This window comes from Spermophilus citellus, assembly GCF_964194105.1.
Source record: "Spermophilus citellus genome assembly, chromosome: 18".
Taxonomy (NCBI): domain Eukaryota; kingdom Metazoa; phylum Chordata; class Mammalia; order Rodentia; family Sciuridae; genus Spermophilus; species Spermophilus citellus.
Genome location: NC_138200.1, coordinates 39919598 through 39937788, shown reverse-complemented (window position 1 = coordinate 39937788; position 18191 = coordinate 39919598). Strand labels below are relative to the sequence as shown.

Sequence of the window (18191 nt, the reverse complement as noted above, 5' to 3'; positions counted from 1 at the left end):
TTTCGCAGCTGTGACTAAATAACTCAACCAGCACAACTTTAGAGGAGGAATAGTTTATTTGAGGGCTCTTTGTTTCAGAGGTCTAAGTCCATGGACAGCTGACTCCATTCCTTGGGGCTCAAGGTGAGGCAGGATATCATGGTGGAAGAGTATGGCAGACAGAAGCAGCTTACATGGTGATCAGGAAGGAAAGAGAGAGAGACTCCAAGTGCCAGATACAAATATATACCCCATAGCTATGCCCCCAACCAACAAATCACTTCCTCCAGCCACACCTCGCCTGCTTCTAGTTTCCACTCAGTTAATTCAATCAGAGATCAATCCACTAATTAAGTTAAGGCTATAACCCAGTCATTTCTCCTCCAAAACTTGCATTGTCTTACACATGAGCTTTTAAGGGACACTTCACATCCAAACCATAACAGCTCCTTACACGATTAACATGCTGTACAAATACAAGAGTGGGAAGTTATATTCCATGTATATATATAATATGTCAAAATACATTCTACTGTCATGTATAACTAAAAAGAACAAATAAAAATCGTTTCAAAAAATGATTAACATGCCAATGTGGAGAGCTGAGCTAGTGTCAAAGTTTAAGGTGATAAAGCACACGTGCAAAATGAAGATATGCAAAATAATGCCAAAACTTATCCCGCTTTTAGTTAGCTATTGGGCATCTGCAGGCTGAATAGTTACTACTTTTAGCAAAGACTGTAAGTCTCTGTTATCATTATTTTAATTTGAAGTCACTGAGTATTAGGGTGGCTGTTATGAAGCAATAAATAATGAGAACACTAAGTGGAGAACATGTATGTATTGATTATCATAAAAGAAAAATCATTTAATGACTATTTTTCTTGATAGTTTTTTTATACTTCCTCTAATCTCACTGATAGCTTCCATTGTTTTTAACCTTAAAAAGCTAAAATAATAGGGCTGGGGTTGTGGCGCAGTGGTTGAGCACTTGCCTAGCATGTGGGAGGCCCTGGGTTTGATCGTCAGTACAACATAAAAAAAATAATGGTGATCAGATGATATTGTGTCCAGCTAAAAAATAAATATTAAAAAAGCTAAAATAATAAATGATATTAACATTTCTTCTAAGAAAAGAGGTAGGTACGTTTTAAGTCATAGTCACTTTTTAAATATTTATTTTTAAATTTTAGGTGGACACAATATCTTTATTTTATTTTTATGTGGTGCTGAGGATAGAACACAGTGCCTCACACATGCCAGGCAAGCACGCTACCACGTGAGCCACATCCCAGCCCCCATAGTCACTTTTGATTATGGAGGTTTATTGACTTGGATGTAATTTTTAAGCAAATTGTTCAAAATTGACTTAGACTCCTAGAGCATATTTACCAAACACTTCTTTCCTGTATCTTATCCTCCTTCTCCTCCCAGAAACTGAAGCGGCCACCTTGTAACACAATCTTCGTCTTTCCCTGCTTAACTGTTTCACTGCTGTTTGGGCCACAAAAATGCACCTTACTCTACCTGCAGGTGTCCTCCTTTCTGCCTTTTCATCCTCAGTGAAAATTGTTCTTCTACACTTTCCTTACTTTTTTAAAAAAATTTTGTTTGTAGTTGTAGATGAACAGAATGTCTTTACCTTATTTGTTTTACTTTTTTATTTTTTTATGTGGTGCTGAGGATCGAACCCAGTGCCTCACACATGTTGGCAAGCGCCCTGCTGCTAAGCTACAGCCCCAGCACACCTTTTTTGTTCTTTGGATGGTCCTGGGATTTGAACCCAGGGGTCCTGCACATGCTAAGCTAGTGCTGTACCACTGGGCTGCATCCCCCTCCCCACCTCTTTGTTCCTTCTTTCCATCAGTCACTTAACATCCTAATTGTCTCGCGGGCATCCCAGTTGAATATTTCTCATGACACTTATTAAGTCCATAATGAATAATTTACATGTTGGACCATCTGCTTCATGTCTGTTGTCCTTTCTATGTGGTAACTGCAACATCTGTGCTATTTAGTCTGTGCTGTAACCTCAGTGCCTAAAATGATGCCAGGCATACAGTTGACTTTTCACAAAATCTGTTGAGTGAATGATCATGATAATTGAGATAGATCTTACTGGAGCCTTGGCTTTTATGGATATAAAGTCCTTTTTCATGTTGTGATCTGATAGCCCAACAGAATGTCAAAGAATATAAATGATAGTCATCTAAGAATGAAACTCTCCTTTACATTATCCCACCTTTAAAAATATGGCTAAACTAGGGAATGGAGATGTAGGTCAGTAGTTAAGTACTCACCCACCATTGATTCTCAGCACTGAAAAAAGAAAAAAATAAAGGGAAGGGGGAGGAGGTGGAGAAGGAGGAGGAGGAGGAGAGAGAGATTGAGAAAGGGAAAGAAAGAAGCTTAACTGTGATATTTTCATACAACAAAACACAGTTGTCTTCAAACCTCTTAGTCATATCTCCCTAAAAGAATTACCTCCTGGCATATATTAAAGTTGACAGATCAACCTCAGCAATTTAGCAAGGCCCTAAGCAACTCAGTGAGACCCTGTCTCCAAATAAAATACCAAAAGGGCTGGTGATGTGGTTCAGTGGTTAAGAGTCCCTGAGTTCAATCCCTGGTACCAAAAAAAAAAAAAAAAAAAAAAAAAAAGTTTGATTAGAACTGGGCACAGTGGTGCACACCTGTAATCTTAGCAACTCAGGAGACAGAGGCAGGAAGATTTCAAATTAAAGGCCATCCTCACCAACTTAGGAGGCCCTGTCTCAAAAAAAAAAAAAAAAAGTGAGAGTGGGGCTGAATATGTGGCTCAGTGGGTTCAATAAAGCAAGCAAGCAAACAAAAAAGTTGGATTAGGTATAAAGAATATAATATCCATCCAGAATCATAACTATAAACCTTTAACAACAAAACTATTATTAAACTTTAAACATATCCAATGGACTTTAAATACCATAGTAATTTGATACTATCATCCACGATAAAAATATATGAACATCCTGCCAGAACATACATACAGTATACACTACCAGTAGTAGTCGGTCAGTAGTTGTCTTGGTTATAGCCATTGGTAAGTACTGCAAAACTATATGGGGCTCAGTATTAAGCACAGTTTCAGGCATTCACAAGAAAATCTTGGAAAAATATCCTCTACAGACCAGAGGGGACTGATATGCTATAGACTGAGTGAATTAAACAGGAACTTCCATCCCCACTCCTGCACACACACAATTCTGGAGGCTAGGAAAACCAAGATCAGGATGCTAGCTTGATTTGGTTTCTGGTGAGGTCTCTTGTCTCACCTTCTCACACAGAATATGTGATTCACTTCATTATTTATTTAAAAAAATTTTTTATATATTTATTTTTTAATTGTAGTTGGACACAATACCTTTGTTTTATTTGTTTATTTTTATGTGGTGCTGAGGATCGAACCCAGGGCCTTGCATGTGATAGGCAAGCGCTCTACCACTGAGCCACAACCCCAGCTCCACTTCATTATTTATAGATTGAAATTTTATGTCATTCTTTTTTCTCCATTAACTCATTATCTTATTATCCCATCAAGTTTTATTCTTATATTTTGTGCTTGAAACTCCCTTATTAATTTCCCTTTAGCAAAAATGTACATTCAGATTCATTTTTTCAAGTTCCTACTTACTTATGTCATGAGGTATAATTTTTTTTAAAATTTAAATATATATATATATATATATATATATATATATATATATATATATATATATATTTAGGCCTCCATGTGCTAGGTGAACACTCTACCACTGAGTCACAACCCCAGCCCCATGAGGTATAATTTACAGGCAAAAAATTTCATCTTTTTAGGGTTATAGTTTTATTTATTTTTATAAATACAGTCATGTAATAAACATCACAATCAAGATGTTGAACATTTTCATCATCCTGAAAGTTTCCTAGTGTTGTGTACTAAACCCCTTCTCTTCAAATATCCCCTAGCAATCACTGATCAGTTTTTCATCCAAATAGTTTTGTCTCTTTTACAAAATGTAATGTAGATGTAGATGCGTACAATAGGTATGTAGCCTTTGAGTCAGTCTTCTTTCAACTTCGCATGCTGCCTTTGAGATTGATCCAAGCTGGTTCATGTATCAGTGGATCTATTCTTTGTTACTGTAAGTAGTATTCCATTATATGATTGTGCCACTGTTTATCCACTTGCCAGTTGAAGACAGTGTGCTTGATTCCAGTTTTGGATGAATGAGTAAGGGCTACTATAACAGTTCCATATGTTTTTGTGTGAATACAAGCTTTCATAACTCTTTGAGTAAATACCCAGGAGTATACTATGGACTGAATGTTTGTCATTCCCCCTCATCATTATAATTTATGTGTTGAAGTCCTAGCCTTCAATGTGATTTGGAGATAATACTTTTAGGAGTACTATACTATCAGAAAAAAAAATTCAGCAGTTTCTTACAAAGTTTAGCATACTTGTACCGTATAACATAGCAGTACCGCTCTGTTTTAGTCTTATAGGGTTTCAAAAACAAAGACACTGTAGGGGCCCCAACATGGTTTCTCCTTACACATGGTTTCAGTTATGCAAGCTCAACCATAGTCCAAAAATATTAAAGGGGAAATTCCAGAAATAAGCAAGTCATAAGTTTCATGACATTGTATGTCATCCTGAGTAGAATGATGTCTCATACTGTCCTGCCTGTCAGGGCATCCATACAGTATACACTACTAGAAGTAGTAGGTCAGTAGTTGTTTTGGTTACATCCATTGCTACAGTACTGCAGAGCTCAATGGGGCTCAGTATTAAGTACAGTTTCAGGCATTCATGAGAGAATCTTGGAAAAATATCCCCCATGAACCAGAGGGGACTCATATGTCATAGATTGTGACTTAGTGAGACCCTGTCTCATTTTTATTTTATATTTTATTTATAAAATATAAAAAGGGCTGGGGATGTGGCTCAGTGGTTAAGTGCCCCTGGGTTTAATCCCTGATTAAAAAAAAAAAGGAGCAATGATGAACTTAATGTTGGCAGTAAGTACAGTGGCAAATCACTCCTCAGGGGACAGAGTTTGAACAATGAAAGAAAACCAATTTTATACCTATCAGGCCTGTAGATTTCTATAATTGGAGATTTCTTGAAATATTGGGTGTAAATACCAAATTGTAAACATATGTGCATTTTACTCATATTAAACCTTAAAGTTTTGAGGTTAAAAAAATAGGCCATGAGCCTTGAGTAGAGGTCTGAACATTAATAACTGAGTTTAAGAGGCTTGGTTCTTGGGGTCTGATTATCATTGATGTAGTCCATTTTCTCTTGCTATAACAAAATAGCTGAGTCCAAATAATTTATAAAGAAAGAATAGGAGTTTGTTTGGCTCACAGTGTTAGAAGGTAGGAAGTCCAAGCATGTGGCACAGGCATCTGCTCTGTCTCTGGTGAGGGACTTCTTGCTGCATCACCATGAAGGGAAATGTGGTGGCATCAGAGAAAACGTGCATTTCAGGAATCTGTTCCCCATCTTATAAATCCTCTAATGCCATAATGGGGAAACCATCTTCAGGACCTCACCTAATCCTACTTACTTCCTTAGGATCCCACCTCCAAATACGGTTAACATATGAATTTGGAGGTTGAATTTCCAATACATGAACATTAGAGGACACATTCAAAATATGGCAGTTTGCTGGCACCTATCATCCAAGTTCTTGGGAGGTCGAAACAGGAAGATTGCAAGTTCAAGGTCAGCCACAGCAATTTAGCAAGACCCTGTCTCAAAATAAAAAATTGAAAGTGCTGGGGATGTGGCTCAGTGGTAAAGTGCCCATGGTTTCAATCCTCAGAAACCAAAAATGAAAAAAGAAAAATAGCATCCATTCATTCATTTATCCAGTGAGCCTGCCAAGGAGTTCCAGGCCAGGTTGGGCAATTTAGCAAGACTGCCTCAAAATGAAATAATTTTAAAAAGTGCTGGGGATATAGCTCAGTGGTAGAGTGCTTGCTTAGAAGGCAAGAGGCCTTAGGTTCAATCCCCAGTAGCATAAAAACTTTTTTTTTCAATTCAATCAACGTATGTTAGTAAGTGTCTGGTGCATTTTGCGTACTTTGCCATACAATATCATAGTAAATGAGAAAAGCACAGTTCTTGCTCCCATAGAGCTTGTTATTCAATGAGGAAACAGACCTAGAACAAGAATAGGTAAGTATTAATATATTATAAAAGAGAAATCTGGAGAGCATCACAGAAGACCTGAACTGTACATGCATGCTGACAGAGAAAGAGAGCAAGGTACAAGGAGCAGGGGTGGGCTGGAGGTGACTGGGTGTTTGGGGTAGACTAAGGCGTCTCTTTCTTCTCCTTATTTTTCCTGAGGATAAATCTGAAAGTCTTAGGTAAAGCAAGGGGGGTGAAATTAATTTTAGGTTGAGAAAAAAGCTATGCAAACTCCTCAATCAGAAAAAGAACAGGTGTTCCAAGGAGTTGAAGAAATGTGAATGTGCAAAAAAAGAGAGGTGGGGGGAATGACACAATGTATGGATAGAGGTGAAGTCAGCGGCCTGGTGAAGATGTTGGACTTGGTTCTAAAGGTGGTCAGAAGCCACTTATGATTTTAAGTTAAGGAAGCTAGTCACATTCCTCGCTCCCCAGCACTGAGAACAGTGTGTGGCACTGTTAGATGTTTGGCAGACCTAAACCTAGTCTCACTTCTGGGCCATGGCTGAATGCTGTGAGACCCAGTGCTCTTGAGGCAAAATCTACCATGCCAGTACAACTGGTTTCCTCAACCTTTGTTTCTGTCCAGGTTACCTCAGCCAGAATGAAATCTCTTTTCCTCACTGTCACCCATCCTTTCACTATTCCCTTGGGGACACCCAGCTCATTTTCCCATATACAACAGACTTCAAGTATAACTGTTATACTTTCTTGATAGATTGAAATTTTTATCATAAAACATTTATTTCTAGTAACATTTGGCTTAATGTATATTTATCTGATATTAGAATAGCCACTCCAGTTTTTAAACATGGTTTGTATGATATACAAAACAGAATAAAAAAAACATTCAGCAAATTTTGTTGCCAAGCTCTCACTTCTACTTGTTCCTCCTTATCAGGAAATGGTGACATTTTTCTTCCAGTTTAAGACCAAAAATTTGAGTCATCTTTGATTCCTTTCTTTTATATCCTACATGCATTCCAACTGTAATTTGTCATCTCAGTCTTCAAACTATTCAAAATATGGCCAGCTTTCACCTTCCTCTCATCAATTATCCAATTCCCACCTATCTGGTCTCCCTGCATCTAGTTTCTTGTCAACATACAAGTTGTGGTTAATTTTATGTGTCAACTTGGCTGAGCCATAGATCCCAGATATTTAATCAAACATTAATCTGTGAGAATGTTTTGGATCAGGTTTACAAAACCAGAGGAATCTGAGTAAAGAAGATTGCTCTCCAAAATGTGAGTAGGCTTATCCAATCATCTTAAGGCCTGAGTAGAACAAAAGGCTGAGCTGGAGAGGATGTGACAAGATCTTGAGTTTTGTTTGGTTGTTTGCACTAGCTATTGTATTAACACAGGAGAAATAACTTATGTTCAGTGCTGATGGAAATGTCTCAGAAAAGCCAGGTACAGTGGCACATGCCTATAATTCCAGTGACTCAGGAGGCTGAGGCAGGAGGATCTCACATTTTAGTATGTTATGTTTTCATTTATCTCATTTTCTAATTTCTCTTGAGATTCTTCTTTGAACCATTATTTAGGAGTATGTTTTTTAATTTCCACATATTCATGAATTTCAAAGCTTAGAACTGGAAGCAGGAATACTTGGAAAACTTTTCCAAATCTGATGCTTGCTTTATAGCCTACCATAATGGCCTATCCTAGAGAATGTGCAATGTGTGCTTTATAAGAATCTTATTCTGAAGTGTTGTGTTCAATAGATAGATCATACAGGTGTAAGTGATTTATAGTGTTGTTCAAATATTGTTTTCTTTGCCTTGTTGCTCTATGCTTTGTGGAAAGTAGGATACTAAAGCCTGCAACTATTCCTGTTTCATTGTAGATTTCTTTCAATTGAGTTGATTTTTGCTTCAGGTATTTTGCATCTCTGTTGTTAGGTGTCTACATGCTTATAGTTGTTATATGTTCCTTCATGATAGATTGACCCTTTTATTATAAAATGTTTATTTTAGTAACTTTTTTTTTGTACCAGGTATTGAATCCAGTGGCACTTAACCACTGAGCAATATCCCCAGCCCTTTTTCATATTTTATTTAGAAACAAAGTCTCACTGAGTTGCTTAGTGCCTCAATAAGTTCCTGTGACTGGCTTTGAACTCTCCCAACTTCTTGCCTCAGTCTCCTGAACCACTGGGATTACAGGCGTGTGCCACCACCATGCGGCAACTATTTGATTTAAAGTACCTCTGATATTTAGTATAGCCACTCCAGACTCCAGTATTTATTTATTTATTTATATTTTTGGTACTGGGGACTGAACTCAGAGGTGCTCAACCAATGAGCTATATCCCCAGCCCTTTCTTTCTTTAGACTATGATAAATGGCAGCATGTAAATCAGTGGAGATATTGTATACTAAATAATGATAGGGCACTATTTGAAAAAATTTAAAATTATAATTTCTATTTTACAGTAGATGTTGCCAAAATAAATTTCAATCAACAAAGACATTAAATACTTTTAAAGAATAAAATATGTATATAACTTGAGGGTGAACAGATTTTCCTATGGACAAAATATAAAGAATACAAACCAGGGCTGGGTGCTGTGGCACATGCCTGTAATCCCAGTGACTTAGCAGGCTGAGGCAGGAGGACTGAAAGTTTGAGGTCAGCCTCAGCAACTTTGTGAGATCCTGTCTCAAAATAAAAAATAGAAAGGGCTGGGGATATAGCTTAGTGGAAAAGTGCCCCTGGATTCAATCTCTAGTACCAAAAAACAATAAAACAAAACAAACCAGAAAAGATTGTAGATATATCCACATAAAAGATATCCACATAAAATTTAAAACTCACACACTAAAGCTGTGTGGTCAGGAGTACCTATTGTTTCAGCACTTAGGAGGCCAAGACAGAAAAACCAGTTGAGTCTAGGAGTTCCAGCCAGGACAACAAAGTGAGAATCTCCCTTTCTGCATCCCTGACAAAAGAAAAAACCAAACCAAACCAAAAACCTTGCACATCAAAAGACAGAGGTTGGGAGTATGTAGCTCAGTGGTATAGCATATGCTTAGTATGTGCAAGGACCTGGGTTCAATCCCTAGCAACAAAATAACAACAAAAATAGGCAAACTGGGAAAAATATTTACCACATATAACAATGCATGGTAGAAGAAATCCATGACAGAAGAAATGCAACTGGCTTATGGAAAGATATGAAAAGTTACTTTAAAGTTACTAATAATTAAAGAAACAAATTTAAAATTTCTTTTTGCCATTGATAAAGACTTTTTTTTTTTTAGAGAGAGAGAGAGAGAGACAGAGAGAGAGAATTTTTTAATATTTATTTTTTAGTTTTTGGCAGATACAACATCTTTGTTTGTATGTGGTGCTGAGGATCCAACCTGGGCCGCACACATGCCAGGCGAGCGCACTACTGCTTGAGCCACATCCCCAACCCTGACAAAGACTTTTAAAAAATTATAATGTTTGCTGTTGGAGTATAAAATGGTAAAATCTTACAATCTTAACTCAGTTGTACAGTCTTGAGATATGAACATATTTCATGCCTTGGTATCTAAATGAAGAGGGTAGGTTACGAAAATGGTATGCATATAGCTTCATTTTTCTTTCCTTTGTGGTACTGGGGATTGAACTCAGGGGTACTCAATCACTGAGCCACATCCCCAGCCCTATTTTGTATTTTATTTAGAGAAAGGTCTCACTGAGTTGCCTAGCACCTTGCTTTTTGCTGAGTCTGGCTTTGAATTTGCGATTTTCTTGTCTTAGCCTTCCAAGCCACTGGGATTACAGGTGTGTGCCACTGCGTCCAGCAACTTCATTCTTATTACAATAATAGCTAATATAGAAACAAAAAATAAATTATTTATATCATTTTAACTAAGAAAAAGAATACTATTTTAAAAATCAAAATTATTTATGCCTATTGTTTGGCAAAGATTATTAAAAAAATTCACAGTATTAGTAAGGACAAAATGTATGCTGCTAATGATAGTAAAAATTACTACTAATACCTTTACCATAAACTTGGCAGCATAGCAAAATCCATGAAAATAGAGGAAGTAGTAGTGCATGCCTATAATCCCAGAGGCTCAGGAGGCTGAGGCAGGAGGACTGCAAGTAAAAAGTCAACCTTAACAACTTAGCACGACCCTGTCTCAAAATTTAAAAAAATATAAAGGGTTGGGGTTGTGGCTCCGTGGTTAAGCGGCCCTCGGTTCAATCCCTAGAATTAAGAAAAAAATAAAGAGGAAGTATTTTCAATTCAAGGAATTAACCTAATAGGGATGAATATTTAAAAAAAGAAGCACATTTAAATCCAGTGTTCATTTTTGAGTACATAAATAAATGTTATCTGTAGGAACCAATAGCATGTATTAAAACTCACATTGCAGCTGGGTGAGGTGGTGCACACTGGTAATCCTAGCTACTTGAGAGTTCTGTGCTTTTCTGAATTTTTGTGCTTTTGCTGAGGCAGGAGGATCACAAGTTCAAGGCTGGCCTCAGCAACTTAGTGAGATACTGTCTCAAAATAAAAAATAAGAAATAATAATACTAGTAAAAAAATTAAAAGTTTCTCTTGGAGTCTTTCTGGAATTTCTAAAGATCCAAGCGGGGGGCTGGAGATGTGGCTCAAGCGGTAGCGCGCTTGCCTCGCATGCGTGCGGCCCGGGTTTGATCCTCAGCACCACATACCAACAAAGATGTTGTGTCCGTCGAAAACTAAAAAATAAATATTAAAAATTCTCTCTCTCTCCCCTCACTCTCTCTTAAAAAAATATTAAAAAAAAAGATCCAAGGGAAGAAAACTTAAGTTTTCACTTTTTCTTGCAAACATCAGTATCACTGGGCCAACAATTAAATCAAAATGAAAAGCTGGAAACATTTATGATGCTGTTGGGGATATAGTTATCACAAATTTCTGTCTCTTAAAAATTCCTCTAAAGTATAATTTCCTTTCATAATATGGCTTCTTTCATAACTGGAATAGGATAAATCATATCAAACTCAGTTTAAAAAGTACTGTCATGTACAGAGACTGACATCATGGGTAGTCAAAGAATATGTTTAATAAAAAATAATTAAACTTCCATTTGCTCTATAGAACATCATAGAAAGTAATTTAATAAATTACAAATGACTTTTTAAGACGTTTGCTCAACTACAGAAAGCAAATTCAGACTACACAAAACACAACTGGTAAATATTGCAAATGTCCAAAAGAAAACTTGGACTAAGACTTGAATCATGAAACCTGAAACAAGGGCTATAAATACAAGGCAATACCAGCTATACTTCTTTAGTAACTACCAACACATACTTGGATATCCTTTCAACTGCAACTTTAGTATTATGTAATTCTACTGATTTTTTCCTTATAACCCTTAACTTAACACAATCATATTTGCATGTGTTTTTTTTCCTTAGCTGATAGCTGGAGAACTCCCCCCCCCCAATCAATATTACATAGAAATGTCCTGAAACCCAAGAGAATGTTAAAGTTAACATTAGCTTTAATGCTGTGAAAACTGTAATTGCCTTATTACATACAAAGAGAATCACTAAGATGTTAATCAAATTCATTTGACCATAATTAGGAAAATACTTTATCTCATAGATTTGATATAAATTAGGTTTTAATTGACAAGATCTAGGGATTTGTTCCTTTTTTTAATCTGGGGAAAGAAAGGAATAAAGATCATGTGGGTAGAACTAGAGGAGGGAAGGGAAATATGGATGGTGTTGAAATACTCCACTGGCAAACTAAGTTAATTGTGTTTGAAAAACTTTGGCTATCTCAAAGGTGTATTCTAGTTAAACAAAAGTGCAATACTGCAAAGGGAAGATACTAAATATGTAATATAGCATTTCCATGATGAAGAATTACTACCCACTTCTCCTGGATGGGCATAAGAGTGACTATTGCTAAGACATTGCATAAAGGACTATCAATTCAAAGAACTATTTTGGGAAAATACAAAAATCAATATAATCCCAATGGAACTTATATAATTTTGTAAATACATATAACACTGTCTCTCTAATAAGGGGTTAGTTATTTTACATACAGAAACATAATTTACTGGTAAAGGTCTTGGAAAACCTAATACAATTGCTTACTTCATGACAAAACAACAGTTCTATTAAAATAGTAAGTTTTTTTTTTTTTTCCTGTAGGAGAGAACTGGGGTACTCCCCTTCCCTTTATTTATACCCTTACAAACTTTATTACTGACTTATTTGGGTACCAGAAAAATGCAAACATTTCTCTCTCTTTAGGATGTAAATAGTTTTATGTTCAATTCAGTTCTAATTGTTTACAATGTATATGAAGGTGAACCTGGACCTCTACCTTGTCAGAATAATAGCAGCTTTAGTAGGAGAAATTGAATCACAAATTAAATATCAGATAAATTTTACATGGTAAAGGATTCTAAGAAATTGAACAAAAGCCTTGGGCTTCATTTTTGTGGTTCATAGGTATAACTTGTACATCTTTTTGAGATTATTCAAAGTGCGCTTGCAAAATGGGCAGCTCAGTATATTTAATATAAACTGATAACCCAACACTGATTCTGGGCAATATTTAGTCTGCTTACACCTACAAACTTAAAATGAACTTAGGCTATCTGCATTATTACTTTACCACTATTATCTGCTATTTCGGAATATTTCCATGACATAAAACACAAAAAGAAATGTACACAAATAAAGCAAACAAACATTTTCTTTTACATGAAGTATGCTGTGTTGAAAGTTCTTTTCAGTGGCATTTCATGAGTCTGCTTTTTCTGAACCCTGGAAACAGACATTACTCATCTGAGACATAATTATTTCTAATAGGAGGCCAAACTTTGAAAAGTTAAATCTATGTCTATAGGGTGCCAAAATCACATGACACAGGATTATTTCATGACTTATTTTACTGATTTCCAAGTTAAGCTCAGCAAAAAGCAAGTCATATTCCTTGTCAGATTAACATGATATATAGGATGTGTTTAAAAAACCCCTGAAAACAAGTACAGAATTAGAAACGAATGTAAACTTCCTAAACTAACTCAGCTGAGGTAACAGGTAGCCAGTTAAATTGGCTAATTGGGAAACTTATTTCTTCTTTAAACATACTTGTACCTGAATTGGAAACATCAGCAGTGCATCACAACACTAGAGCATTTTCATGTAATTAAAGCAATGGATGGTGATGTAGATTCTACAGCTTTCATGACATTCATTAGCTGCCCAAATTATTGCTGAGTTTTGATCTGTAAATTATAGGTGTCAAGGAGGCTGTAAAACTATATTCAAATTAAATCAGTAATATGCATAAAGTATTCTGTGTTCACTGCAAATATATTAAATATACAACTCTTATTGAGCATAATTTTCATAAAATTAACCCCCAACAAAATTATAATGCCTTTTGTTGTAATTTTATACGTTTATGCATTTGATAGTACATACGAGTTCAGAAACTTATGAATCTTAAGAAATATTACATGCAAAACGTCTCTGAAAGCAGTTTGCACTTCTAAACAAATAACTGAAATGTTCGGTCAGTAAGTTATTGATGCACTCAACACTGGGATATTTACAATTAAAATTAAAGAAAAAACTCAAAATTAGTTCATAATTTAAGTGCAGAGTCTGGGAATCAGTCTTCATTACTAGAATCTGAATCCTCGGATGATGATGATGTACTATCAGATCCAGATGAAGCATCAGCTTTCTCTGAACCATCATCTGTGCTGTTTTCATTGAGAGGACTTGGTTCAGTTCCCCGTTTGTCTTCCTGATCTTTACCTCTGGAATCTTCTTCCTTTACTTCTACAGACTTAGATGAGCCTAAGTCACTGTTTTTGCTTTTCTGTACATCAAAAGTATTGGACTGGGACAAAGTTGGAATATGAAGATTAAGGCCTGGAGTGAGAAGCATCCCTGGATAAAGTATATTAGATAGTAATAGTGGGTTAAGAGCTAACGGGTTGGCAGCTGCAGCTGTATTTAATGCAGCAGTTGAGGAAGTTGAAGGAGAACTTGACACAGAGTTTTCTCCACCATTTTCTGAACTTTGGCTCTCTGTCCTTTCTTTTTTTCCTTCTTGCTCCTTAGAGTCATTTCCCTTTTTCTCTTCTGCCCCAGAATCTGCAGGCTTTGTAAGGAGTCCTCCCATGCCCAACAGATTTGGTAATCCCGCCATTCCTGATAGCAGCATGGGGAACATAGCAGCCATGTTTTTAGCTTCTCCTCCAGAAGAAAGGCCAGCAGGCATTCCCATTAGCCCTGCAGTTACTTGCAGTGATTGCAAGTTCTGTAGATTTTGTTGTAAGGCCTGAAGAGTTGTGAGATCCACACCTGGAAGTAATCCATTCGTTAACAAAGGATTGCCTGAAACATTGGTGGCAGTTGCAGCTGTTGCTGCTGTGGCCTTTGCAATTCCACTTTTAGGGCGTCTCCCTCGCCTGCTTACTTCCTCTCTCACCACTGGACCAGTGAGAATACGTTCATACATACTTTCTGGAAGAAACCCCTGGAGGAAATATGTATTCATTAATAATTCAATAACAATTTGTTAATAATAGCTATATGAAAATAAAATCAATAGCAATTAGCCTCTATAAGTAGCCTATTAAAATAATGATTTATACTTATTCTGTATTGACATGAAAAAATCAATTATAGAAGAGATAATCTATTTTTTTTCTATTATAAATTATGGATTGAAACAGCTCTTTCACTTCTGAGTTTATCACAGAAAAAGAGAACAGAAAGATGCCTTTAGTTTCTTCCCTACTGTAAGTCATGAAGTTTGTAGAACAGAAAACAATATGATCCAAAGAAACTTTTTCACAGATACTTTCATAACCCTTACATGTTTCCCATTACCACTTGTTTTAGAAGACCAAAGGAGTGGCCCCCTTGTAATCTAAAAGAACAATAAGGATAAGGGAAATAAGTTAAAGTGAGATGTATCATTTGAATTTCACTAACAGTTACTTTGTAATAAGGAAGATAAGAATGAAGCTAAAAAAGGTAGTCAAAAGGAGGAAAGATCACTTGGGCCAGGACAGCAGTAGAACCTGTACATTGGGAATCATCAAGTGCAGAACAATGGAGAATCTATGTTGCTTTCACATAAATTCTTCCGTGATTTTCTGGGACACACAAGTCTTAGAAGTTTTAGTTTAGAACTATTGTACCAGCACTGTCTAATAGAAATATAATGCAAGCCATATATGTAATTTAAAATTTTCTAGTTGACACACTACTAATGGCAAAATTGAAATTTGTGATATTAACTTTAAGATAATCTATTTAAAACATAACCAAAATATTATCACTTCCATATGTAATCTGTAAAACTTAAGGTATTTTACATTCTTTTTTTCTGAATGAAGTTTTCAAAACCAAAACCAGCAGGCGTGGTGGCGCCTGCCTACAATCCCGGCAACTTGGGAAGCAGAGGCAGGAGGCTAGCAAGTTCAAAGCCAGCCCCAGCAACTAAGCTATTTAGCAAGACCCTGTTTCATAATAAAAAATAAAAAGGGCTGGGAGTAGCTCAGAGGTTAGGTACCCTTGGGTTCAATTCCTGGTACCAAACAGAACAAAACAAAACACAATACCAGCCAAATTTCAAGTGCTCAACAATAGCCACATAAGCATAGTGGATAACCATCTGCAACAGTGTAGCTCTAAATAGTAGGGTTTAAGGAAAAACTAATGGGACTAATTTTTTTTTTCCTTTTGTGATAATGGGGATTAACCTAGGGGTGGTTTACCACTGAGCCTTTTTTTATTTTTAATGTGAGACAGGGTCTCGCTAAGATTTCAAGGCTAGCCTTGACCTTGCCATCCTCCATCTTATTCCAAGTAGCTGGAATCACAGGTATACACCACTGTGTAAAACAGGAATATTCATTAATTTTGTTTTGAATTGATGAACTTATTCATTCATTTGGTCCTGGGCACTGAACGCAGGACCCTGAACATACCAGGCAAACATTCTATTTCTGGAGTTACATCCATAGCTAGACCAATTTATTGTCTTCTTTTTACATTAGGATTCACTACAGAATCGTGACAATAAATACAAAGAAAAAATATCATTAATAACATCACATTCAGAGGTAACTACTGCTAACATTTCAGGATGCATTTCTCATTACCTTTTGCACTTAACAACACATTCTACAATTCTCCCCAGCTCCCCTTCTAAGATAAAAAATAAAAATCTAATTGTACTTAGATTTATAGCCTTCCCTTTTCAGTTGGACACCTATAGACCTGTAGAAATAATAACTATTATTTCACTGCCATTTACCAAATGGTTGGGAAGCTTTACTACTCCAAGATGTTAACTATTATCACAGGTAATATACCGTGAATGATTTCTCTCGTCATCAGATGTTCTTCTAAGATACAATTTTTAAATAAGTTGCATAGTTTTCCAATATTTGGATGGACCACAAGTTTATTCCCAATTCTTTAGAAACTATTATACCATGATGAATATTTTATTTGTGTATTTGTGTGTGTGTGTGTGTGTGTGTGTGTGTGTGTAATGTGGATTGAACCCAAGGGCACTCTACCGCTGAGCTACATCCGCATCCCTTTTTATTTTTAGGCTCTCAATAAGTTGCCTCAAACATGCAATACTCCTGTCTCAGACTACTGAGTCCCTGGGATTATGAGTTTGTACTACTCTATCTGGCAAGTATCATTATATATATTTCTTTGCCCACATATCCGACTATTATTTTTATAAAATTGTTCAAACAGTGCTTAAAATAAAAACAAACCATTATATATTGGTTCTGGATTCTTTTTTTAAAAAAAAAAGAATTTTGTAATAGTGGGGACTAAACCCAGGACTTCACACCTTGCCAACCTTTTTATAGTTTTAAAATTTTGAGAGAGGGTCTTGTTAAGCTGTACAGGCTGGCTGCAAACTTGTGATTCTTCTGCCTCTACTTCCCCATTAGCTAGAATTAAAGATATGTATCATTGTACCCAGCTTGGTTCTGCATTCTATCAGTAAATATCTGGGAAATTTGTGTCATGTTGTGGAAAATAACAAATATGAACTAATATTAGGAGGCTGAGGCAGAAAGATCACAACTTTAAGATGACACTGGGCAACTTGGCAAGACTGGCTCAAAATAAAAAATAAAAAGGGCTGGGGGGCTGGGGTTGTAGCTCAGTGGTAAGAGCGCTTGGCTAATACACTAAAGTCACTGGGTTCGATCCTCAGAACCATATAAAAATAAATAAAGTAAAGGTTTGTGCTCATTTACAACTAAAATATTAAAAAGAAAAGGACTAGGGATGTAGTTCAGTGGTAGGACACCCCTGCATTTAATCCCCAGTACTCAAAAAAAAATTATCATCACATGTTTTTTTGATTTTTTAAATATATATATATATATTTTTTTAAGATGTTGATGGATCTTTATTTATTTATTTATATGTGGTGCTGAGAATTGAACCCAGTGCCTCGCATATTCTAGGCAAGTGCTCTACCACTGAGCCATAGCCCCAACCCCTCATTACATGTTTATAGAATATTTTATTAATTCTTAATTGAAAGTCTAAGATATCATTAAATGGCTGGGTGTAGTGGTGAATGCATGTAAACCCAGCAACTTAAAAGGCCGAGACAGGAGGCTTGCAAGTTCAAGGCCAGTCTCTCAGCAATTTAGTGAGACTTGGGATGTGGCTCAGTGGCACAGAGCTTCTGGGTTCAAGCCCCATTACCTAAACAAACAAACACTGTGTGTGTACACTTTTAATTATATAATTAAATATATTATATGACTATGTAATTAACAAAATAACAATTAAATGGCATCTAACTAATGAGAGGAGTTAGCATTTGTGAAATACTCACAGATTGCTTAACAACATCTCCCCATTCAGGAGCTACTCCATATTCTGAATTTTCTTTTAGGAATCTACATAAGTCTTTCAAAGGGGGAGCAAATGCACCTCCAACCTGTAAATGAAAA

At 36.2% G+C, this 18191-nt stretch overlaps 1 protein-coding gene across 11 annotated transcripts in view; it reads right to left on the bottom strand.

The window, feature by feature from the left end:
• Nucleotides 1–11238: 11238 nt before the first annotated feature.
• CHD9 (chromodomain helicase DNA binding protein 9) overlaps nucleotides 11239–18191 on the bottom strand; it is a 219037-nt gene continuing 212084 nt past the window's right edge. For all 11 annotated transcript variants that reach the window (XM_081274950.1, XM_081274958.1, XM_081274956.1 and 8 more), the window contains 2 exons: nucleotides 18074–18178; nucleotides 11239–14716 (listed from right to left, as the gene is read on the bottom strand). In XM_081274950.1, the coding sequence (XP_081131076.1) occupies nucleotides 13841–14716; nucleotides 18074–18178 (981 nt within the window). In that variant the 3' untranslated portion in view covers nucleotides 11239–13840. The remainder of the gene's footprint in view (nucleotides 14717–18073; nucleotides 18179–18191) is intronic.